Source organism: Semicossyphus pulcher, unplaced genomic scaffold, assembly GCF_022749685.1.
Source record: "Semicossyphus pulcher isolate SPU_LCO1_2020_fin unplaced genomic scaffold, fSemPul1.0.p SCAF_8, whole genome shotgun sequence".
NCBI lineage: Eukaryota > Metazoa > Chordata > Actinopteri > Labriformes > Labridae > Semicossyphus > Semicossyphus pulcher.
In genome coordinates, this window is record NW_027211759.1 from 20,139,011 (window position 1) to 20,165,758 (window position 26,748).

The following is a 26,748-nucleotide window of genomic DNA, read 5'->3' on the forward strand; positions in this document are numbered from 1 at the left end:
TTTGACCTTTTCTAGTTTTTTTATTTTTCATATTTGTCTTCAAAACTAAAGAAGAAATGTCATACTGCCTCGGTATAATAAAAACACTACACACCTGAACAGGACAAGCAGTATAGATAATGGATGGATGGATTGATTTAAAATATAGTTAATAATACATTGTACAAAAACAACCTTATTAACTCAACAACAGTGTGCTACCTTTGGATCTGTAGCCTAGGAAACAAAGAGTACATTGGTATGCTGCGTTGGCCCATCTTGGCTGGTTATCAGTGAAACATATAAGTGATCTATAGGATCTGATAATCACTCAGAAACCGCCCTCTAAAATAAAGCTATGTGATAAGACTGCACAGAAGCCATAACATAACTGCAGCTTCCATAATGAGAAGGTGGACACCTGACTGAGCCCTGCTAAATCCGCTATAAGATCTAGTGTGGAAAAATATTCCTTTAAGCCCACCGTTGGTTTGTGCAGCCTCGGGAAGAAGTTTAATTCTTTGACAGTTTCCAAAACATTATTCATGAAGTGAGATTTGTCTACATTAGGTTTATCTGATGTGAATGTCAAGTACTTAGAGTTTGTAATTTGAACAAGTTTGAACTGAAAAGACTGTGAACTTGTGAGAGACAGACAGATGTGGGAGGCTAAACGTTGGCTTGCTCTTGAGTGCAACTGGCTCTGGGATGGCTTATCAAAAGCTTCTGTGGGTCTGAGACGTACATGTGAAGCATCAAAGGAGCACCAACCAGTTGCTCTCAACTTTTCTTCTGCCCACTCACGGCATCAGTGTTTCACTTTGAATCTTTTTACTTCTCTAATAATCCTTTAAATAGTGCGTTTGCTCTACCTACTGCTCAGTGTTTGCCACTGGAAGTTAAAAGGCCTGTTTACCACAGCATGCTCCATATTAGAGGTCATACTGGGTTTTTTTTTACACTCCACTGGGGAATTCAACTTTCTGCTGACGCTATCAGTCAGAGTGGTTGTTAGACTTCAAGGTGACTGAAAGTAATGTCACGGCGATCCTCCTACATCCTATATTCTGCTGTTTCCTGTCCTGGTCTCTTTGCTGGTGGCTGGCTCGCTCTCTCGCCATCCCCTTGCCACAGTTGTTAAGTCAATATTGGCCGTGGGGGATTGGCTTCAGATCACTGGTGCCGAAAAGGGAAATATAGCAAGCTCTCACTGGGCCGTAACCTAATGTTATTACACATTGCCGAGTATGTGCATACAAAAAAAAAATCTTCTCAATGTCAGAGACTGATATGAAAATGAAGGAAAGTTTTCTTTTCACTCTCAGCAAACATGAGAGGTGGAATTATGCATTGCACTTGTTGAGAAAAATGCCTGATATTTGCTTCGTGCCAGACCTGCTGTGCTTATCTGAAGTGATAGGCGGCTGTAAATGCACACAATAAAGTCTCATTTTTCTCATAACCAAACTGAAAATCTGCAGAGACACTCAAAAGAATTCCAATATCCAGTGAAGTGGTTGTGTATAGGCGGTAAAGAGTGATAGTATGTGTGTGGATTCCTGCGGAGTAATGCATTGATACAGTGTGTGTGTGTCTGTTTGCATACAGTCAGCATGGGAGACGAGGATAAATATTCAGTATTGGGCATTGGGAGCTTAAAGGGCCACTACGGTGATATTGACTGTGACGGAGTTCTACATTAAGTGTATTCCCAAAGTGCACAGGGACAAATCCTCCTTATTGGAATTGGCATCAATCAGACCCATCCTTTAAGGAAAAACACGAGCGTCAATGGTGGGTTAGAGACACAGCAATAACAGTCATTCACTCTAAACACGGAGGCCTTAATTCACATCTTGTGATGGCTGATTCCACTAACCTTGATAAAAGATGCTGCGGTGTGCATGTCAATGTGGGCGACACATACAGAAATGCAGACAATGCTTCTCAGCTCGTCTGTACAGTGGGAAGGGCCCTCAGCGGCAGCTCGTGAGAGAGGAATGTCAGTGCCACAGCAGAGCTCATTGATTGCCACACAGCCCACCAACCTTTTATATGTTGCCTCTCTTCTTTTTCATGTGCTTATTCACCCCAAACACACAGCGGTGCATAAAAAGCCTACAGAATGGGGTGCTTTTTACACTGTGTACACACAGCAAATGTGTTTGTGCTTCGATATGAAGCGATATTTGCTGTTAGGCTTATAAAACAGTCATGTTATTATCGTCCGCTGAGCCACCGGGCTGCCATCTTTTAGACTAATTACAACTGAAACTCTAGGGTTCAGCTTAGTGGTACCAGCTCATTATTTTACTCTGAAATAGAGGCTAATTGAGTGTTTTCAAATGAAGGGTAATTATTTGTTTGCATCTTAGCTCTGATTCTGCATGTTTCCCGCCTCGGTCGAAATCACCAGCTCGAGGGACTTGTTTTCCTGGGGAAAGCAGAGCCGAAGGAAGAAAAAAAAAAAATGTCTCGGCTAATTATGTGGCTGAATAGCAAGGACTTTACAAAATGCCCATGAAGACTGCTGCACCACTCGTGGTGAAGTAACAAGACAGAGGCAGCATGAAAGGTGTGAAAAGCGATTTGGGCCACTGAATACATTTTCTTTAAAAGAAATAAAGAAAGGGGTATTTAAGCAGTGGTGGGACCTTGAAGGCAAGGAGATTCTAAATCACTGTGTGTCCGGACTGACCTGTTCCTATTCTGGGCAGGGCGTGGAGGAATATGGAAGAAAGGAGGGGAATGAAAGTGAGGCAGGAGAAAGAAATGTATCACAGGGGAATAGATGAATGGAGACAGCGGAGAACTAAGTAGGAATGGATACAAAAGGCATGCGTCATGGACGGCACTAAAAGAGCGGAAATATAAAGCCCCTGCTGATGCCTGACCTTTAATATCAGCATAAAACTCAATTTCACACTTCTATCACTATAAATGACTACTGCCTTCTCAATATAATCAATGATGCTCTCACCCTCTGTGATTCCACGCCTGATTAAAACATAGTGATCATCGCCGTGATGCAAAGGGTTTAATTAGACCGGAAAATTAAACAGTCTGTAATATGAATCTCGTGCATTTGCAGCAGATGTAGACAACGCGCAGAAAAAGTAGCATCAGTGATGTTGCTTATCTCTGCGCTGTGATTTTTCAGGGGAGCCGATAAGGGACAGAGCAGGGGGAGAGGACGAGGGGGCGGGGGGCTTATCAAAAAAAACACACACACACACCCAGGCAGAGCAAAGGTGCATCATCACTCAGCCAGCCCTTTGCTCGGAGTGGCACTCATACATCCAGCCCGCACCTCAACCCCACAGATATGCAGGTGTTCAAAGTAATTCACTCACTCACACACGCACACACACACCAAATATTCTGAGCTATAGCCTTGAGAAAGAGAGACGGAGGCAGATAAAAAAGACCTGCATGTGTGTGTGTGTGTGTGTGTGTGAGGGAGAGAGACATATTAAATATTTCAGATCCCCTCTTGCCACTTTAATTTGAGATTTATTCCACCGGGCTTATTCTTAAATCAAATCCCAGACTTGGTCGGACAAATTAGCTAACCAAATTAGTAAACAGCCAACTCTGACCATGCTTCACCGGAGCGTCGAATATTCATGGAATCCAGAGAGAGAGGAATCCATTGCTTCTCACAGCGATGGGACCTGGTCTTCTTCTTCTATTAGTAATATCAGTAATCACGCCGTTAAATTACTCTGAAATTACAGAGTGACGGTCTGAGGAGCCTGGGGACAAAAGGAAGCCAGGCTGCTGTTACCAAGCATCGAGCGAGAAAAAGAGACAGAAGACAAATCAGAGGAGAAAGCAAAGAGAGAGGATGAGAGAAAGCGTAACATGGAATCAGACGCGATGGTAAACAGGAATCTTCGCTGAACCCGGGGGCCACAAGGGGCCTCTCCCCTGGCGCCAGGAGCAGATTGAATGATATATGAAAGCAACTTTAGCGGAAAGCAAAAGGACGGAGATCAAACCAGGTTAATTTTCGAGCCGTCTGGAGAGGGGAAGAGCGCACAGACATTTTGAACAGATGAACAGGATCAGTGCTCTCCGGATCTAACGGAGCTGTGGAAACAAATGTGCCACCACCACTGTGCGTGCATCCAACAAAGGGCTTAGGCAATGAAGCATCACATTATGCAAATATGGAGGAAGACAAAAAAAAAAGCTTAAGAATGAATTAAAAAAAAAACCTTGTTGCAACTGGAAATGTTGTGAAATATTGAGGATGCTTCAGTGTTTGGTATTCAAATGTGTGGTGCCGTGCATGTTCAACTTGGCTGTTGCTGGCCTTTAGTTTGCACCTGCAGGCAGAACGTCGCCTCGTTTTGCGAAAATTTAATACAATTGTGATCTGAAGTGAAGAGCTAACACATGCTGCACTTTGTCGGGCAAAAAAAGAGAATTATTTTTTTTGTCTGCCTCCACCTCTCGTTTATTGAGTGCTCCAATAGCTTTGTTTCAACCTGTTGTCCGAAGAGTCATAAAAGAGCACACTTTCCCACCAAATGAAAAGCCTACCACTTGTTATTACAGTAAGTACAGTCCATAAAAAATCAATGTGAAGTGCACTCAAATGGTTGTCCTATTGATTTTTCATAGACACAGATCAGTCAATCTATCAATGGTTGCAAGGGGGGAGGCAGGGGCACTAAAAGAGAAACTGTGGGTGTGTGGCAGTAGTGATGGACCACTGGAAAGGAAATGTGCAAAATGTCCACTGCCGAGTATTTGCCCTTCGCTTCAAGGGCTCAGCTCAGGAAAATGGAAGCTGTCAGCACCATCAGACATTCAGCAAGAAGATGCAACCCTGCTGCAGAGAGAAAAATCACCTCACACTCCCGCTTAAACATCACAGAAGCACTAAGAAAAAAACACACACATGCTCTCGCAGTCACGCCTCCGTATCTCTGTCTCGCACTCGACGGGTGCGAGAAGGTCAATAAAAAAAGACAACTGCTGCCTCCAGCTGTCCCCTCCGGCTCGCTCCTCAGACGGTGGCCTGTTTAAGAGCGCCGGGATTCTGTGAGGCTGCTGGATTATTCATTTGCAGGGTGTAACTCAGCCCCGCTGCTCTTTTTCCACATCACCTATGCTGAATTCCCTGGTGGCTGAAGAGCCTCTGTCAGGCTCCGTCACCCTAGTTTTCGGGGAGCTGAAGTAAATAGGTTCCACTTCCATTTTTCCATTCAGCGCTCGTCAGTTTAATTCCTTTACTCTGTGTCTTTCACTCATTCCCCCGCGACTGGTCCCCTGGTTCCATCTATTAATACTGACATATTCAGTGCTTTCATTTTATCCCTTTCCTCATGTTTGAGACCCTTATTAAAATCATTCTTGTCTTCCTTTCTGCTCAATGTAAATTGGGTGGGATATCTGACAGATTCAGGCTGAATGTGAGCATATTTATCCTCAGTATACTCCGCAATAGTTTCTATAAGGGATGAACGACACTGGATTTTTTGCAGTTATTTGATATGTCGATATTTTCCAACCCTTTTTGCCGATTTCAATACCGATATATTAGTCACATGTTTTTTTTCCACCTAATTGCAGAGAACATCAAGTCTCCCCTGTAGAGGAATTGATATCATGCCTACTCTTATTGTAGCGGCCAAAAACAGCCATACCACCGACATCTTGCACATCTTCGCGCTTGACGGAAGAGGCGTTGTACAAAAGGTCACGTATCTGATCACTCACGTTTCTGAGCGCACCTGAATGCAGCACCCCCCGGAAACACGGCAGTGAGGGAGACATAACCGGGCCTGTTTACTGCACCTACTATGGAGACATCGGCGATCGCCGATGGACTCTTTTTATCGAGTGTGCGTCCATGAATATGTACTGTACCACTGATGTTTATGTTACACTCTGTTAGCGTCGGCTTTGGCCGTGAGTGAACTTCCGGCGTGTTTGATGTTAAGTCCGGTAAAATGACGAGAATGTGTGCTAACTGTTAGCTAGTTAAGAGTTGTGAAAGTTGTTTAACTTCTATTCATTGGCTCAAGTTTCTGTGACTTTTTAGTCTTTATTTGTATATTGTTATAACTTTGCGCAGGCAGTGCATCGAGTTAATGTCGTAGCATTACGTCAAGCTTTTTTAGGAAATCATCGAGCATTTAGGTATATTTAAAGAGTTGTTTTATCGGCGGAAAATATCGGCAGAAAAATGACATATCTGTCGATGCCAATATGTAATTTTCAAGCCATAATCTGCAGATACCGATAACGGGCCAATAATATTGTACATCCCTAGTTTCTATGTTTGTCACGTTTTCCTGAGTTTTCATTTCGCATGGATTGCACCTATCGCCCTACATTGAGGAAGGGCGATAGGTGCATTAGGTTAGGTGCGTCACTGGTCATTCTGTGGTGCACAGCAATTTTGGTGTCAAGATTGTGCTGTCTGCTGCCTGTCTGCACAGATAGGGTCAGCAGCACTTTGTTGCTGGCACACCTCTATCCTTGGTCTTTTTGTCATCTTAAATGGATGGGGGTGCACAACATATAAATCTCCCCCTAAGCCACAGCAAACCCATTTTATTTGTGCGCCTGTTTCAATTTCATTATACCTTCCTCAACCAGTCGACACATCTTATTTCGCAAAGAACTGAAAAGAGAAAACACATTGGACACACTGTAAAAGTAAGTTTCCTCCAACTGCTAATAAATCACTATTATGTTACTTCTTGTTGATCATTATCACAAACAAATGCCATCACAAACAGAAACCATGGTAACTGCCTGACTCTCTTCTAAAAAGAGACATCATCTAACCTTGGCAGTGTATTTGTGCTGCAGAATAGAGGCACCTGTGACTTCCCCCTCCCCTCCCTTCAGACAGATTCAGTTTGCTCTGGCAGCGCACCGCGTTGGGAGCTCGTTGCTTTAACGTGGAAAGAGCTGATCGTTCATGCTTCAGACGCACTAATTGAAAATGTATGTTAATAGATTCTCTCTAATCCCAGCGTGTTGCCAAGCGCCTCCTCAGGGGGACGTGTGGCATACTTAAGTGTGCTTTCTGTACATGCTTTGTGTGGGGTTGAGTGGACTCGTTCAGCAAAGATGGTTAACTGGTGTTACCACTCGGAGAATAGAAGGCCCTTTTAAAATAGTGATGAGTCATAATCTTTTCTGATGCCTGTGCCAATTAAATTAGGAAATTATATCTTCCTTATGGCATCAGTTATTTATGTTGTGTTCACAAAAACAGCTGTGGGAGAACTTTGTCTAAAAATACAGACTACAGAGATCTGGCAACTTGAGCAACACCAACTTTCTTTTGATACTAAGTTCTACATGCACAAAAAAGTGGATGCTAAGATATACTGAGATCTGATACACTGTATGTATTAGTGGTTTACATACCACAGTGCAGTGCTTTGAAATATAAACAACAAATCTATGTGATCAAAAAACAAGATCAAGTATCAGCTCAGCTCAGCAACCACAGCAGTGAAACATACTCTCACAGATCAAACACACATGTTCTACTCTTCAAATTTCTATGTGGTTTCAATAGAAGGAAATCTAATATAACTATATGACTAGTCTAATAAAAAACGATTCCCACAATGCTCGTGTCATCAGAAAAGTACATCATTCACAGTGGCCTCGTAGATTAAGAAAAAGGCCTTTCAAGACTCGTGTCTGCAGCTCCCTCTGTTTGTATCCCCAAAGAAAAGCCCAGGACACGACGTACGGCGGCCGTGGAACCAGAAGAGCAAGCCGGCTACAAGACTGGAGGGGTGTGTGCGGCTTTGAACCAGATCTCGTTCAAATTCATGGAACATTAAGCCCCATCCTTGAACCTCAGATGCACAGAGATCAAAACATAGTGTCTTAGGAGTTGTCTGTGTATTGGGAATGAGAACATGTGCTTTGCATAGCTTCATGAGAAGCCTGGAATAACCTCTGTTAGGGAGCTGGCTTTGTGCTCACATCTGATGGCATAGTGGAGCAGTTTAAAGCTCGCTTGGATGAATCACTGCACAAAAATCCATCAGAGATGATATGGATCATATCATCTAAGCTATGACATGTTGTGATTTATCAAATCTATATCATCATTTCAAGTCTCTAAACACTTTTAAAGCCACTGGAAATTTGGCTTGTAAAAATTTACATATTTTCAAGTGTCTCATTAAGGATCCATTAAAATTTGGGTGAAAATATTTTTCTATTTTTTTTAATTAAAAAACCTTGTTTAAAAAACAGCTTATTTTGCTGTTTCTCAACACTGTGTGGGCATAACCAATGAAATGTTGATGGACATCTCCCTGGCTCGGCACATGTGACAGTCAGTGTTGTGCAGCCCTAAAAAGAATATTTGAGGCAGCTGAGTCAGACTGTAGGTAGAAGCCTGCCAACAGAAAGTGCTGGTTTCTGCTGGTCACTGAAAAGACTCACAAAATGTAATGCTTTTTGAATTATAGTCAGCTGTAGCCTTCACATTCGATGTCAGACCAGATGGGTGTAAAGAGCTTTCCTTGGACTTATCCTATGACTGGAATGCAGAATTAATTACACATTAATATCGAAGCTATTTGGGGTAGATGGTAGCTCAGCCTGTGGGGACTTGGCTTGGGAACCGGAGGGTAGCCGGTTCAATTCCCAGTACAAGTATGGAATTGGGGCTGGTAGCTGGAGAGGTGCCAGTTCCTTTCCTGGGAACTGTTGTGGTGCCCTGGAGCGAGGCACTAAATCTGCCCGACTACTCAAGGCACATGTGCAGCCCCCTCAACATGACATCTGTCTATGAATGCATCTCCATTGAGACCTGTTTGTGCATACGTGTATTTCGGGGCCTATGTTTGTGTAGCATGTTTGTACTAACATAGTGAAAAAATCGGAATTTCTCCTCGGGGATTAATAAAGCCTTCTTCTTCTTCTAAAATCACACCATATTAAATCTCAATATCAAAGCTTTGAAGACAATCATTTGAATTTGATTGAATCTAGTGTCAAATATTTTTTAGATAGCGTAAAAATCCGGAATATAAGCCGCACCAGAATTTGAAACATATGCTGTGTTCGAAATCAGATAATATATACTACATACGGCATGCTGCGTTCGGCGGTAGTACGTAGTACAGAGCTGTTCAAATGTATTTTGCAGTATGCAAGGCCAGGCGCCAATTTCCGGTTTTGGAAAGCGGAAGGAAACAATATCCCGCCTATAGCAGAAAAGCTGCTTCTTTAGCTATAGCACCCTCTTCTGCTCTTCAGGAATGCTGCTGCCGTCTGCCATTTCAACTGCCGTTGTGACGTTCCAGCGCTTTGCATTGTGGGATACAGTAGGCGAGGCAGACTGGTCCGATGCATACTGGAGATTGTTTCCGAATCAGTACGACATTCGGGTATTTTTAGCGTACTGCACATTTTGCTTTTGTTTGCATACTACATACTACATTTTGGCCAGATCAGTACGCACTGCTAGTATAGTATAGCATTTCAAACACAGTCGCAGTCTGTTTTTGGGGGTATCCCAGAGGTTTTCTATAGCTATTTATTAATAAAAACGTGTATACAAGTTATTTCAACACTATTTATTTTCATTTAAAACACAATTACATCCTACCGTCTGTTTTCACCATGTCGAGTTTGCAATCCTGCTAGCTACTGGTGTGGTTACTAAGAGCCTAAGTTAGCGTTGATTGTTGTGAGGGTAACGTCGTCAACATTGTCTGGGAAAAATACCGTAACACTATAAAATACTTTTTAGATTTTAAAAAATGTATAAAAAGTGCTTATACAACAAATGTTACGGTACTTATTATGTACAAGAACCTTCATACTGAGTTAGAGGGCTGTGGATTAAGGTTCCCATTGACTTTACCACTTTATGTCAGACAAATCTATGAGTGAAACTCATCTATGAGTGAAACTAACAGGTTAGCAGTATTGCTAAGATAAGGGTCAACACATTAAGCGTTTAAGCAAGCTCTCTGGCATGGCATTTAGACATGGCAGGTATGCTTTTTGTAGTGTTATTCAAGGCAAAACATGCCTGTGCTGCAAAGGGCATGGCATTTACAACCGTTTCATCCCAACACGACACGGTGTGATCAGTAGAAGCGAGCATAAATGCCTTTAATGATTTTACAACAAGATCCCCGGACACAGTCTAAAGGAGGAGAGAGGAATGAAATAAATGGAGGATGATTTGGAAAACAATTATTTGTGAAAAGAGGAGATAGAGTTTGGGCATCTTTGTGCTTTGAGAGTGTTAAGATATCATATATTATTAGGGTGTATAAATCTAATGCAGCAGAAACCAAAAGACTAAACTAGCTTCATTGTTGCTGTGTGTGGTGTTTGCATTTGTGTGGCAGCCCTGAAAATATGAGAGAACAGAGCACTTATTATAAAGGACTCTTGTGCAAGGTCCCATGATAGCTTTCATAACAATGATAAATGGCTCAAGCATTCTGCAAAGCTACATCATATGGCCAGCACCTTTAGGATTTTTTCTCTCATCTGCTCAGGACAGAAAGGCTTTCTCCAAAACAGAGTAAAAGGATTAACGTCCGGAGAACCTTTACATATTCTTTCACCTCATTTTGCTTTTCAATTTCCTCCGGTACATCCATAACAGAGACACAGACATTTTCTGGGCAGGCTCGAGACAGCCTGGTGTGCTGGGCTGTTTTTTTTTCTCCTTCCACAATCCTCCCACAAAACAACAACAACAACAGTGGAGCTGGTAGCAGAATGCCATTAGTTTATGATGAAAAGCTGAGGAGAAGAGTTTCAATCGTTTTTGACAGCCTCTTTGATGTATTCAGTTAATAGATTGGAAGGAATCTTTTCTGTTGTGTACGATGAGCTCGCAACCAAATGTATTCCACCCCTACAATGCTTCAGTAGGGTGGCTAAACAATGTTGTGACATGCCATCTTTGATGTCAGTTTGCCTGATGAATACACCAAAACTGTTTTTCTGCACCATCCAAAATGAAATATGTGTTCCGCAATGCATTACTAAACGTCTCAAAACAAAGTATGCATAATGTTCCGTCTATGTGAAACTACTCCACCAATCAGAACTCTTACGTGCTTGGGAACATAAGAGTGTTAAAAGATGCAGAGGCAATGCTACGGTACAAATTGTGAGGTGTAATAGCCCGCAGCCTGCATTGTGTTATAATGCAGTGCAGATGTATGATGTGCTTTTCAATGGCTACAAAAAGTGAACAAAAAAAGCAGACATAAATAATGCAGTCATCTTTCCCATTACAGTATAATGTAGACCTAAAATTTATAGTGCTCCCTATTCCGCCCAACCTTTTAATGAGGAGGCATTTAAGTAGTGGGTGCATTAGTCCTTATTATGAACAAGTAGCATGCATAAATAAACGTGCTTGTCCAGTATGTGGAATAAAAGCATAAATCAAAATGTTAGGAAATGGTGTTTCTTTTATGCACTCTGAAGTAAAACAAGCTACCGTGTGCAGAAGAGAAAGTAGGTTCGGTGTCACAAGGGATGAACGTCATTGGCTAAGGACTTCGTGTGTATACAGAGAGCAGGTTCTGCATAGTCGTGGATTAAATTACTGCGTGTCTGAGACAAACTCTTTATCAGGAGCTAAGAGCCGCAACTTTGTAAGTGCCGTTTGAACGGAAAGCCCCTGGTACGTTCTGGGTCAATTTCTCCATTCTTTAACGTCACTTTTATTTTGGAGAACACAATCTGAAGAACCACAGTGTCGGTTAAAATTTGGAGAGGGAACCGCTCATGCGGCACCGCTGGCGGTCTTTTTTCCCCAAAAGGATTCTAAAGGGGAATGAAAATGGACCAAACACGGTGAAAAGTATTCTGCGTTCTTCCTCTTCTGTGAGTGGTGCTCTTTACACACGGCAGGCACTCTTTCTGCATTAGATGGGCTGAGAATGATCTCACTGTATTTCACTGTAACTACCATCTCTGGGTAAGCTGAATGGCGGCACCCACCCCCCCACATAAGAGCTCAAACATTCATAGTTTGGGGAATAACTAATCCACAAATCACACACTTAAATATATAATTGATGATTTAAATAGAATATTGATTAGGACCCCCCTTGTTCTTGGCACAAATGATAACAATGCTGTGCTAATTACGCTCATTTAAATATTTTCTTGAAGTTTGCTTCTTGCTTTCTTTTCAAACTTGGAATCTTTAGTCAACCCAGGCTTTGTATTTGGGATTTACAAGCCAGCACTCGGAAAACTTGCAATTCCCACTTTGCAGCCGTTCAGTCCACCGTTCAGGAGTGCCTTGCTTTAGACATCAAGGTCGCTCTGGCCTGCGCTCTTCCACACAGTGCACATTTTGGTTTGCGCTTACTGTCTGCTCCAAGTGCAATGTGTGTATGATCAGCTTCTATTTAGGAATTCTGAATTTGCAGGTTCGACTCCCGGTCTGCTGATCATTTGGTGCATGTCATTCCCCACTCTCTACTCCCCACGTTTCCTGTCTCTCTTCAGCTGTCCTACAAAATAAAGGCAAAAATAATAATAATTATAAACAGAATAGGGCCAAGAGTCTGGAAACACAAATATTTTTCCATACTCTCTTTTTTTTTCCAGACTTAGAAATTACTAAAATCAAATTCCATACTTTTTCATACGTAGGAACCCTGTTTAAATAATGCATGATGAGACAGAACTAATGTAAACTGCCATTGATAAAAAACTAGTCCGCCATCTTCGTGTTAAGTCCAGGAGGAAGCTACCAGATCACCAGCAGCGCGGGAGTCAGGCAGGGTCGGCTGCCTTGTTATTTCACCATCACTCTCTGTCTTGTCTCTGCTAAATCACATCAGCCTGCAATTGACCGAGTGTCACGCTTCAGAGGGGAGCCTGATATCTCCGGCACTTGCGGACCCTTTACTTCTCCATTCTGCCTTCCGCCAAAGGTCATATTTATACTTTGACAGCAGCACAAAAAGTACACATTGCAACAGCAGAACTTTTGGTGGCATCTTATCAGATTCTTCTTTTGAAAAGTAGCCAGAAATAAGGAGCTTATGGAGTTTGGTCTGGAGCTGTGTAACGATGAATCCTCGTAGATTCCTCTGGTGTTGGTTGATAAAAACTTTTGCTTGATTTGTTTTTTACTTATAAAAAGGAAAACGAATACATTATCTTTGGAACACAGCAGGTGGGTCCGAGAATGCGGTCATTTGTATGCTCGCAGAGGAGAGTAATGCTTAATGATTGTCAATAATTTTTGCTTCTGAAACATTAAAGACCGCCTGAGGTGAAATAAAAAAGAAGGCACGCTGGTCCTTCATCCGTGCACTCGTCTCTGGTGGAAAATCACAGACATTAAAATCCGAAAAATGAAAATTTATCTCTGAAATGGTCTTACATGCAAATCCATCTTTTTGGCACTTTAATGCATCACTTTTGAGCTGACATCTTGTGTTATAAAGTGGGCTTGATGGGCTTGTTCCTCACGAGGACGTGCTCAGATTGTTTATACAGTTATCTTCAACTGACCGCCAGTGCTCCCAGCAGGTTTCTATAGGCAGAAAACTACAGTCACTTCTGGCCTGATTTTTTTTTTTAAATCAATACCTCCTGAAACCAAAAGAAAAATCAAAGCATTACGAGCACAGCACAGACATTCAACCGTAAAACCTCTGCCGAAGATCCATCCATAACTCCCTTTTATCAAAATTAACTCTGTGTACTGAGCTCTGATTTACATTTCATGTACTCTTAAAATATTCATGCCGCTTTGACTGGTTGCACATTGGAAAAATAACAAGCAAAAAGCACGGTATTATGCTGGCAAGCGCCAAACAGGATATGAGATGTAAAAAAAATTAAATGGTAAAATATCGAATAAAAGACAGAATCTGGGCACACAGCAGAAGAAACTAATAACTTCTCGGTAACTTGTCTCATGTCCTCAATAACAGTCAAATTTCTTGTACACTTGTAGCTACGGCTTGTCTTCCCTCTTTCATGTTTTATTGGAGCAGGGATAAAAAGGAGGGTTTCAGGGGCTCTCCCAGCAGAATGTAATACTGACTGAGCACTGATCTGATCTCTCACTGGCACCTCTGGGTAACAATTTCCCCCTCACCTATAACTGCATTGTCTTATTCCGCATTTTCATTCCTACGCTTGTTGATACCCACACATATTACATTTCTCGAAATATCTTCTCATAAACCGAGATTAGAATTCTTACATGAGAAGGAAAAGCAGGGAGGGAGAAATGTTCTATGGTACGGTGTTAACAGAGCAGAAAAATCATGGCTGAGCAGTGAGTTACTCTCTGCCCGCATTGCTTGAAAAGCCCTGTTGTTGGGCATGCATAATGCTTAGAGATTATTCCCCATGAGGAGATCCCAAGGCTAACTCAAGGTCCGTGCATATTGTTTTTTTTCCCTCAACCTGTAGGCAAGATAAGGGCTGAGCTCCCGAGCTCTGTGGCAGAACTGCAAAGAAATGCACGCCTTTTCAGACATTAAAAAAAGCTTAGAAGCTTTGTGGATTACTGGCTTGACAGCAGTTTAATTTAATTATTCAGGCTGACAATGAGCTTCAAGAGAAATTATTATTATGTTCTATCCTTGATGGGGTTCAGCTCTCTTTTGGAACGAAACAAATGGATCCAGCAACTATTAACCAAAACAGTCTCTTCTATACTGATTAACAATAAAGCTAATTAACAGCTGCACACATTGTAGAAAAGTGTTTACTTATGATCGCCTGAACAGGCTCTGGCACACATTTCTCTCTTTGCAGTGACATTACTTGTAGTTGTGACAGCCGCCGCAGCAGTGGCCTCGCTAGTAGTGACATTTGTATCCGCAGCAGTCTGAGCATTTATTGTGTAGTAGCTGCCGCAGTAATGACAGCAATTCCACGATCCTGGTAAAAGAGAGAGTGGTTGCTTTTAAATTTGATTATTGCAATTCAATAGTGTCAAAGTTTCAAATTGATAGTTGCTACAGCAGGAGGAATTTCTTTTAGCAGATCAATGCAGTGAATTGGCATAATTGTAATTGATGCAATTAATGAATCATTACCTACACAGCACTTCAGAGGCAGCGCTTCTCTAAGTGGTCCACAGTGATATAATACACGTCTGTAGGCAGCCTGACATGATGCCGGAGCCACTGCAGCAAAACATGTCTGACTGCACGCCATGCAGACTACTTTTAACCTGTTAGTCCTGTCGCTGGCTGTTACACAAACTGTTCTGCAATGTTCACCTGAGTGCTGCGCGCACACTGCAGGGACACACTCTGACAGTGCAAATGCGCACAAACATATATTGTCCCCGATCTACACGTCTGACAGTCTCCTCAAATAGTCCTTCTACACTGCAAAGGACCCTTCAGGCATACTCAGCTAAGAGAACCAATAAGGACAACCAGGAGAAGCTTGTGTTACACCTTTTGGAATAAAATAGTCCTGCTACAAGTTCTACTTTTAAGAAGTTTAAATTGATAATTTCCAAAGCCTAACCCTCTCTAACTCTTCGTCTTCAAATCAACATTACAAATTGAACCCTCTAAAATTAGCATACAGTTGGATCAACACCAATCTGGAAAAGCCCCAACAAAGCAGCAGGATTAGAAGCATGATGAGTGCATTTGTTATCAGGCTCTTTTATTGAATTGTATGACATTGAATTAAAAATGAAGAGTTAAAGGTGATTCACAATGAAGCTCTCAGATGAATTGGAAGTATAAAAAAATCTAATAAAAACATCGAGTGGGTATTATTACATTCCCTTATTGGAACTAGTATGTAATTATGTGCGCCAATCTGAGATTGGTCCTGTTGAATGCTGAGTACGAAAGGAAAAACAGTTGAGTAGCGCTGCTAACGTCATGCTAACTGCTTATGAGCTACAATTACATGTTCAGTAGTTTTTACTGTCTTTATTTCCCCACGAGCCAACAACTACGAGTAAGATTATTCTGGTCACTGACGTATCAATGAAATCGCCCATGAATGAACGAACAGACAACAAACTGCTTGTTTGCAAACTAGGCCTTCACATTACAATGGTGTTTTCCTCTAGTCACAGGAGGCTGAAGAGGAACACAAACGAGTACAGTTGTGGCTTTGCAGCTGAATTATATCGTATCTGCACTCTTCCCTGGGAACAAAAGTCAGCGCTTTACAAAAGGAAAGTTCTATCTTCAATTTACTCAAAGCCATCCTGAGTCAATAATGAGGCAGATTACAAATGTGTGTAGTCTTAAAAAAAAGATCTCCCTGAAGAAAAGAGTCTTGAATGAAGGCAGACAATGCTCACGCATGGCTGGCTCCATATCTCAGAGGAGCCGAGAGCAGCCTGATAGACTTTATCCTGTTCCACTCACTTGATCTTTACGGCCTGGTCTTTCAGTGCAAACACCTGACTGCAAACTTGTTTAAATGGTCTGATGAAAACCTTTGGTAGCCGGAGTCACAGTTTTGTAAATCAGAGATGTTTTAGATATTAAACGCAGGATTGGGTACCTTCTGAGAGATGATTTGTGTGGATCTCTGGCACTGAGCCAACCCATTTCTAGGAGACGTTTTTGAAAACGGCTAAAAGGTCTGTGGCTGCAGGCTCCATATAATGAAGTGGTGCATTTAAATGAGAGACAGCTCTGGGACTAGGAGGTACTCTTCACTCAGATCAGTAAACACTGGAGGAAAATTGAAGCTAGATGAGGAAGAAAAGGAAGAGAGGACAACCAAAAGAAGGGAGGGAGAGCGCAGAGGAAGGGAAGAGGGAAGTGACTGGAGACCAGACCTGTGAACCACCTGCAAATATTGGAAGTTTTAAGAGAGGACGAGATTAAAACGGATAGGAGGTAAAAAACGGCTAAGAGCCACACAGGGAAATGAGAAGATTGCAAAGCAACATTTCCCAGAGGACTTTGTAGGATATTGTGGTAGCAGGAAGATGATGCAGGTGATAAAAAAAACACTCATATACCTGTAAAGAAGAAAGGAAGACAAGCAAAGCAAGAGGAGCCTTGCTTCGTTCGGAGGCTCATTTAAATTTCTTAATTAAGCACAAACAGCAGAAGGAAGAGGACTACTTTTTGAAATGCCAAGTGGCCTTAAGATCTAGGAAAACACATAGTGTTGTATTGCCAACAAAACATGACCCCCCCTCTCTCTACCAACGCTGGATTCAATCTAGTAGAAATAATAACGCTGGCAGTTTTCTCCATGGAAGCCTGATGCCAGAACAGGCTGTAGTTTGGTGTGCCAGTGGGCAGACAGTCGCAGGGGCTTTACAGTATGGCTACGAGGCAGTGAGCAGAAGCACAAGGTTGCACCAAATCCAGAGATAACTACCATAACAAAAACTAATGCGTACACAGACACACACATACACACGCACATGGAGGGTGTTAGAGAAAAGGGCACGCAGCAACCAAATGCAGAAGCAACGGAACGGAAGGAGGACCAAAGGTTACTGTATTTAATTGAGATTTGTGATGCCAGCAGACATGTTAACACTTATTAAGGTACTTGGTTGCTAATTTTGAATGTAAAAGATGAAGAATGTCAGTGAATTATGACCCACAATTTATTGAAACTTTAGGATTTCCATTTTAATGACTGCATGTTTAAAGATAAAGAGAAACATACCTGCGGCATAATTTAATCCCTTAACCACAACACATTGTATTTAAAAATGTAGCATGGACATTTTAACTAAACATATTTTTAAGACAATATGAAAGACAGATCTACAACCTGTTGTCAACCTTTTGAATCCACTACTAGGCTTCAGAAGGAGGCAGCAGCCGGGTGTTCAGAAACAGCTGTGGCTTGCAAAATAAGAAACTTTTCTTCTACATTCTCTGAGGATACAGATATCGACATCTCTTGCTTTTTTTCCCTCTATTGATTCAACAACAAGGGCTCCGCAGACATGCTGTGTTTCCACAATTTGAATGAGAAATTACAGAATAAAGATTCTGACTACAAAAAGGTTCGCTGCAGTTTTATTTCTTACAAAGTAATTACAAACTCATGCTTAAATCCAGCTCTACACCCCGGTGACGCTCGTATCGGAATGGAATCTTTTAAATGAGTATTGATGGGAAATGACTGATCCACTTTAAATTGTGTCTCTTAGTCAATGTTTACTACAATTATAACAACACAGTCGTATTAAGTATTCCAGAGGAATCGGTCTGAGCTCTGCGGATGTTGAATGTCTCCACAGGAGAACAATCTCAATCAGCGAGTATTTGTGAAGATTACAATTTTTAATTTGAAAAGGAAAAAAAAAAAAATAGAGCAGGCATGGAACGAGGATGGAGAGAAAAAAAAGAAGGAAAGAAAGAAGGGTAGAAAAAAATGGGGAGTCTTGGGGCCCTCGTCTTGAAAATTGTGTGGTTTTTATCACACAGCTTAATGATGTTTGGGAGGAAATGGTGCCGCAAGAGCAGAAATGAATTGGGGCAACGTTTGCCAATCAATCTGAAATTCTGAATTAAGTATAAACACACTCACAGTTTAAATCACAACAAGCTGAAAATTTGGACCCACTACATTTCTTACTTCCACATAAACGAAGAGCAAACACTTGGACACTATATATATATAACCCTATATTTAATAGTTAATGAGCTATAATGCCAGGTTGCTATAATTACCCTTCATATGTCAGTTTGTTCACACGGATGACGTCAAACCCAGCTCCTGCAGTATGCAGTGCATAAATCACCACATCATCTTACTCGTCAAAGACAGATCTTATTTTGTTGGCATCGTTTCAATTTTGGGGGCGCACTGGGGCTTGTGGGTCATGAAAAACTTCTGTGTGATCCAAAAGAATATATTTCCAGTCCTCAAGTCGACGTTGATGGCAAACGTAGGAAAAAAAGACAGATTATTCTGAAAATGACTTGAGACAATGGTGTGATAGAGCAGAAAGAATCTGCAGAGATGGAATCGTACTCTCTCATAATAATCTCCCGGTAACATTATAATATTTTAGCACCTCTGCAGACTCTTTCTATCGAGATTCGTTAGTGCCAACGGCAACACTTCACAGCTTTTATTCCATGAGGCACTCCTTATTTTCCCGTCAAAGTCCTGTGGGAAATAGAAGACAGCCAATACTGCAGGTGAAGCTATTGCCTGTCTGTCTGCTGCAGAACAGTGAAGTACGGGTTTAGTGCAGAAGTCTGGCGGTATAAACGTCTCAGAATGAGTATGCACTGGAGAGAACATCCGGCAGACAGTAAAGGACCATAGAGCGAGAGAGAGAGATGCTTTGATGTTCCATTTATGAAACTATTACCTTAAAATTGTGACAAAAACATCAGCAATCAAGTGAAGAACTTATACACACACGCAAACACAAACATAAATGCCTTCTGATCGCACTCAAGGCAAATGGAAGCAAGATAAAAGCAATAACACAACACTATATAATCATCCTGACAGTGCTCGCTTTACAAATCACACTCGCATATAAAAATAATCAAACTCTCGTCGCCCACAGAACTACCTGCCCATGTGCATTCTTAAAAGCATCTGTGTCATTCCTTTAGCAATATAACAATAACTCTGTCCTAACGTGCTGGGGCCATCTCACTCACGCAGCCAGCATGTAAATCGACCGGAGAGGGAGAGAGACAGAGACAGAGAGCCAAGTTTATTTTATGTATTTATTTTGTTACATTTCATGCCAATACAGCTCATTTGGACTGAATTGAATCGACAAAGAGAAAGAGAGAGCGAGAGAGGGAGAGAATTGGCCAGCAGGTGCGTGCATCACTCAGTTGGCAGGGTATCATGTGCAGCGGAGTAATGAACAATGGCATTGGAGCGCATTACATTCTACCTAGCACAGAGCAGGTACGTGTGTGTGTGTGTGTGCGTGTCTGGGGATGTGATGGTATAAAATACAGAGGATTTGCAGCAGTAATATTGAATTTTGAAGGAATATATAGTGCAATTACCAAGCAAGGGGGGCTGTAATCAAACATCCGCACCCTACCTGAAAATTACCTGTTGCCCCGGCAAAACAAGTGAATTGTTTTGTGCGGCTTGTAAAAGGGCCGACGGCCTATGAAGCGGACTGGGAAGTGTGTTTGTTGGTTTTACTTCAGATAAGGTTTTTTGAGCTATGAAGAGAAAGAGGCCGAGGCAGATGGAGAGATAGAGTGAGAGAAATAGATAGACACGGGGATTCCAAAAGAGGCACTGGCATTAGATATCTAATCCACACAGCAGGTTGATGCGGTGCGTCAACGCCCACAGAGCCTGCCCGTCCTCATAAAAACAATGATTCCGCTCACCAAAAAAAACAACATGACATTTAGGTCTAAACCCCGGCATCGCACTCTCATGCAGACACAAAAGCGTTATTGAAAAAGCAAAACAAAAAAGCCTGCTGGAAAGATTACGGAGAAAGAGATATAACAACCCTCTGTGACAACTTGTAAAAGGCTGATACATGCAAGGAAGTGTTGATGACATTTACACTTAAATCCTCACAAACACACACACCTGAGCACACGCAGTTCACTTCAACTCACACACACTTAAAGAAGCTGAGACATAAAGAGTGACTCTGCAAATACATGAAGATGCACCAGGACAGTAAGGCATTTCCAAGCACTGCAGTGAATAAATAATGTGTTATGTAATGATCCAGTAATCACATAAGTGATAAAAATCCCATTACCCTCTGATAATACATCAGCCTCTTTGCTCTCTTCATGTTCCCTGTAGAACAACCACCAACAATGATGAAAAATGACGAGTAGGCTGTCTCCCCACAAAGCCTCCACAGCCTTGCCTAACCCATACCTTAAAGGGCCAGTTCACCGATTTTCAACCTCAGTCCTATCATTCTATTATGGGGAGCTAATGCCATTATAAAGCATTAAAAAATGCTCTTTGCTCTGTGCCTTTGGAGGACTATATCCGCTTTCTAAACTACACTTCCTCAATCAAGGATGCCCGCCTCCGATGTCACGTCTCGTTCAACGTCGTCAGGTTTGAAATGTAGACTGCAGACCTGAAGATTTTTCGCCCATCCACCGGTATATTCTCATCGCTCTCAACGCTCTGAGCCATTGCATGTGAGAAATCGGTAGTATTTCACTCCAGCGTCTCTCGCTGGGCCGTTCCCTTCAGAGGGAGGGCCGCAATGCACCCTGGGTGTTGTAGGAATGTAGAATGGGCGAAACCACAAGCTTGTTTGTGCGCAGCTATGGCGCCAATTTCAAATATTCTTGCTTCTATCGATTACAGAGAACACCAGCTTTGACTGACAGTGGCTTTTTCCAGGTGGCGAATTGCTCCTTTAAGCCCCACTGTGCTGTCAGAGCACAAACACTGCACATCACCTGTGTATCAACCTTTCCTCATAGCACCCATTCAGGGACAATAGAGTAAAACTTATTTGCATTCCTGTGTGAAACAACGACTGAAGATATACTGCAACTAAATCTAATTCCAGACAGTGGATAATACGAAATTTCACCCTTCCAGTCATCCAACGCTGATGCCTTTTGGTTCCTAATACCATACTCCATTAGCTCGCTTCCTGTCTCCCACACGCCCTCACAGGCACACTGCTATCTCCACATGTCTCACTTCTACTCTTCGCTTATTTTCCCAATGGAAAATTGTCAATTATCTCTATTTTTTTAACCTCTTTCCTACTCTCCTTTTATCATCTACCTTCACCTCCTCTACACTTGCAGACACACATATAAAAATATATATATCTACTGTTGGAATTTGTGCCTCTCACATCAAAACTGCAAAAAAAAAAGCTCTACTCTAGCATTTCTCCAGGGCGAAAAACCACATCTGTAAAGGCGACAGACATCTTGTGGGCTGTGATGTCGGGCGCCCAGAGATTGTGGAAAGGTATTGTCTGTCGGCTGGGATGACGTAAGAAGGTTGATTTTAGGAGCCACCTTGTGAAATGTGGCTACACTCCTCTTTCACGCTCGGGGACCTGAGTGACTTAATGTCATATCTCCCATGCACTAAAATGACAAGCTGCCATATGGCATCAGACTTTCAGTCACAGACAGCTGTCTGAGAGGACTCAGCCCTGTGGCTACCTCTAGCTCTACTCCTCTGATGCAATCACTGATTAGCAGTAGAGAAAAATAAAGCTCCTCCTCATTAATGCAGTGGACATCCAGTTTTTCTTGGGAAAGCGATCACAAAAAGGGCATATGAAAGAAAGAAAAATTGCTTCGCTCGAAGGAGAGACTTTCTTTTGTGCTCCTTAGCGTTGCGTCCCTGGGTGATTGTCTAGAATATTCAAGTGTGTACTGTGAGCAGAATATTGAACGTTTTATTTCACCCAAATCACTGGGACTTCAGATTGATTCACTACCTTCAAATTCACTGAAGCAATTAAGAGTAAAAGTCTGTTCGGGGCCATTTCACCTAATGCACATTTTCTTTAAGACGCCAGTACTAGTAATAGTTTGAGACTGTTGGAACAACAGCAAATATCCAGATCGATACTAAATGAACTCCAGATTCAAACAGAATAGAAGTCTCTTAGATAAGCACATGGAGACAATATAATGTTATGGGGATGGACGATAAGGAGCATTTAATGAAGAGACATATATAATCTAGTCCAGATTGACATAAACCCATGTGACAACTGTTCACTGTAGCAGGGTCGCTAAAAACATCTGGCTTTGCGCTGCAGACAAAGCTTTATCGTCGACAAATAAAGAACGCAACGATAAGCTCGAATTAATTTCGAAAAACCTCTCTTTGAGAAAATCCTCTTTACTCGAGGTGGGGAGGAGTGTGGTGGGAATATGCAGAACCTCCTACGCATATTCCTGAGGAGTAATCCAGAAGGCTGTTCACTGGCGTGTGTAGCACTCAGGCAGCTCCACAAAGACGCATGCAAATGAAGTTAAGTCTCAAGTGGAGCAACTGGGGGAGAGGGGACCAAGTAGCGACTCACTGTCGACTGCTGCGCACAAATATGGAAAAGCTCAGCCTCGAAAGCATTTTGATATTCAAGGGACCTAACACACCACTGAAGGGACAATAAGTCACTAGCACTTCTCCTTCTCTCCCCCTCCTATTCTCACCTCTTTTCACAGTTGTTTTTCTTCCCCTCCGTGTGGAAACAGTGTTACACAACAGCTCATATAATTGCAACGACTTTACAAGCTCTAAAACGTAAGCTATAGTGGTGGCGTTAAAATTAAACTACTTACATTGTTATTAAATATAACAACCTTCCTTGAGACCCCAAAATAACAGCCTTATTATTCCAGTCTATTCCTAACACTACTCTGTAAACATAAGCGTCTGCCAGTGTATTAGGAAGCCATGCATGCCCCACTTAAGCTACAAGAAGTGGAGGAGGCCACACTTCTGCAATCCGCTCCGCAAACAGGATTGCCTGGAGGTGTTGTGTCAGGCTCTCTGATGCTCGGCTTTGATGTACAACAGTTTTGTAACATTGATATTCACCTACAAGACACAGCTTTATCTGGATGCAGTCTCACTTTGAGCGATAAAGATAGTTAGCAGCAATGCGAGACATCTCTCATGCATCCACAGACAAACACGGGAACTTACATTGCCGAGGTTGATGAAACCGTGTTCCCTGGCGATGCTGTCGGCCTCCTCCGGCCCCCCCTCGATCTGGACAGCCCAGGTGTTGGTGTAGACCTCAGCAGCATCAATCCACTTCAGCTCTGCTGTCAGGAGGACAAGGACTGCCCATAAGTGCAGCAGGACCACCCTGGCATCCATGAAAAGGAGGACGCTTCTCGGGGCGGTCTATCTGTCCGTCTGGCTGCTTCCCAGGCAGAGCGGGGCTGCTCTACCTTACAGCAGCAAAGTGGAACAGTGGCCTGGAGAAAAAAAGAAAGGACGGAGCTGGTTATAAACACAAACATGGCCTTCTTAACTGGGTCACTCTTGGGCCTCAGTTACCTACTGCAGATATTGTTAAAAAAAAAGAAGCAGCAGTAAAAATAAACAGCACACCCACAGCTTTATCATGCATCATACTTTGCTCACCGTCAACTGTCAAACCCGGAGAGAAAACAATAAACATATCTTCATAAATGTGCTAAGCATACATATCAGGTCAAAACAGACAAGGGCTCTGCCAAAATCACATTTTTTTTTATCCAACCCTTCCTCATCTTTCTCAGACCTGAGATGGTAATGTATGATAATGATATGCAGAAAGCATGTTGCTGCAATACAGGATGAGCTCAAGCAGAGCATTACATAGCTTGTGGTGGCAACTAGCAGAGGCAGAGCATCTGAGGAGAGGAGATTTCAACTCTCTCTCAGATACGGCTCTTATTCTAGGATATTCCAACAATGTATTAGGTCTGAGAAGGTTCTGTTCACTGGTCTAATTGAATAGTAAAATAAGAAGCGTGGTAAAAAGGACCATTATTTTAGCAAACGTTCAAAAAGGGAAAAAAAAGATCCCCAGACTGGGGCTGTCTGCTTTTCATTTGTAGCTCTTTGGATTCGGAGGGAAAGGAGCCCGTAAGTCACACATAAAAAGGAAAGCTTTGTGGTGAGTTAACTGACTCCGAGTGAGAAAAAGATGATAAGGTGTGGGAATCTGCTAAGTGTATCTGTTCAGGCTAAGAAAGATGAAGAGGAGGGGAGGTGAGGCAGGTCTAAATGCCTGTCCAGTCTAACTGCTGATCCCACCGACGTGCTATCAACAGTGGGCTACACTATGAACTGATGTGAAAGGAATAAGACGCACATTTAGAGTCCAGTCTGAGGCTTTTTGAATTGAACACAATTAAGTGTGCTGTGTTCACATATTCATTGACCCCTGACAATGATGGTAAGTCGGTCAGTCAGTCAAGCTCTTTGCTCTACAGCATGAGCATCAGGCCGGAGTTAGCTCTGGATACGTCAGCCCCAATGAGCAGTGAAACCGACTGAGCACATTCACGCTCCTTTAAAGATGATCCCTTTATTTTGGCAGCTTAAGAAGTTCCACTTGCTCCGACCTTACATCATAATGTCAGTTATACTCAGAAGACATCTTGTGATCCAGTTTGCAGATGGTTGATCTTTGCACGGCAGTTTGAGGTTCCTAAGAAGATAAACCCTTTTTATTTTCTAATAAGCACGTGGTCTCTCCTCTATGGCCACCCACAGGACGAATTAACATTTTTATCCCCGTTCCCTTAAGGCTCTGAGAAAAGCTAAATCAGCAGTGTGGTGTTCATTCTGTCAAACTGTTTCAAATTGTGGAGGGTAATGAACATTGCAGGCTTTAGCGGCTGCTATGGGGCGTTAGACTTTCAGTCTCGTTAATGGATTTTGGAAAACAATGGGAGCCCATTTCTTCTGCAAGGTAAGGGAAACCTGCAGAGGAGCAGACTATTTCACACACTGGCTGAGGGTTCACAGGCATTAAAGGTGAAGGACGGAAAACATATCTATTTTCACAGTACATTCCAATTAAGAGGGGTTATTTTGGCAGGAAGTGGAAGTGTTCACCTCCCATCACGACTGCACTGGTTATATAGATGGTACATCCACCCGAAAGATAAAGGGATGAAAACAACCAAACAGGGCACACAGCACACACAAACAGTCCGGTCCTACTAGGGAACGGTTTAGGGATACGACAGCATGTTACTGTCTAACTGTAGAATATATTAACATCAGTTTAGCTAGAGATTGACTGATATGGAGAGTTTGAGAGCGATGACTAATTTTAGAGAGGAAAAGTTCACCAATTAGCAATATGATGGCAGATAGATAGAGTACATTTTTTGGCTGGAATGAAAACAATTTATTTTCCACTTTCTGCTTGTTACTTAAACAAGTAACTTTTTGAAGAATATTTAACATTGATAATCGATTCTAGTATCAACTATGTCTAATAATCAGCTTTAATGCCTCTTCTACATGTGCTGCATACAGTGCTGAGAATATTGTAAATTATGGAGCCGGAACTAGCGTTGGGAAAAAAATAAGATGGCACTATTTCTAATTCACCAAAAGCATTGTTAAGTGCCGTTTATAAATATATAAAAAATGCTGTAAACTAAGAATGCTTTCAAAAATGGAAGTGTTAATAGTTTATTTTCATCAATTAACAAAATGCAGTGAATGAACAGAAGAGAAATCTAAATCAAATCAGTATTTGGTGTGACCATTCTTTGCCTTCAAAACAGCATCAATTCTTCTAGGTTCACTTGCACACCGTTTTTGAAGGAACTGGGCTGGTAGGTTGTTCCAAACATCTTAGAGAACTAAGCACAGATCTTCTGTGGATGTAGGCTTCCTCAAATCCTTCTGTCTCTTCATGTAATCCCAGACAGACTTGTTGATGTTGAGATCAGGGCTCTGTGGGGGCCATATTATCACTTCCAGGACTTCTTGTTCTTCTTTACGCTAAAGATAGTTTTTAATGGCTGTACGTTTGGGGTCGTCCTGCTGCAGAATAAATTTAGGGCCAATCATACGCCTCCCTGATGGTATTGCATGATGGATAAGTATCTGCCTGTATTTCTCAGCATTGAGGACACCATTAATCCTCACCAAATCTCCAACTCCATTTGCACAAATTCAGCCCCAAACTTGCAAGGAACCTCCACCATGCTTCACTGTTGCCTGCGGACACTCATTATTGCACCGCTCTCCAGCCCTCCGGCGAACAAACTGCCTTCTGCTAAAGCCAAATATTTCAAATTTTGACTCATCAGTCCAGAGCACTTGCTGCCATTTTTCTGCACCCCAGTTCCCATGTTTTCGTGC

At 42.2% G+C, this 26,748-nt stretch overlaps 1 protein-coding gene across 1 annotated transcript in view; it reads right to left on the reverse strand.

The window, feature by feature from the left end:
- Positions 1-23,748, reverse strand: part of furinb (furin (paired basic amino acid cleaving enzyme) b) — a 69,382-nt gene extending 45,634 nt beyond the window's left edge. The window contains exon 1 of the mRNA XM_069685975.1: positions 23,572-23,748. Within this exon, the coding sequence (XP_069542076.1) occupies positions 23,572-23,748 (177 nt within the window). The remainder of the gene's footprint in view (positions 1-23,571) is intronic.
- Positions 23,749-26,748: the final 3,000 nt, after the last annotated feature.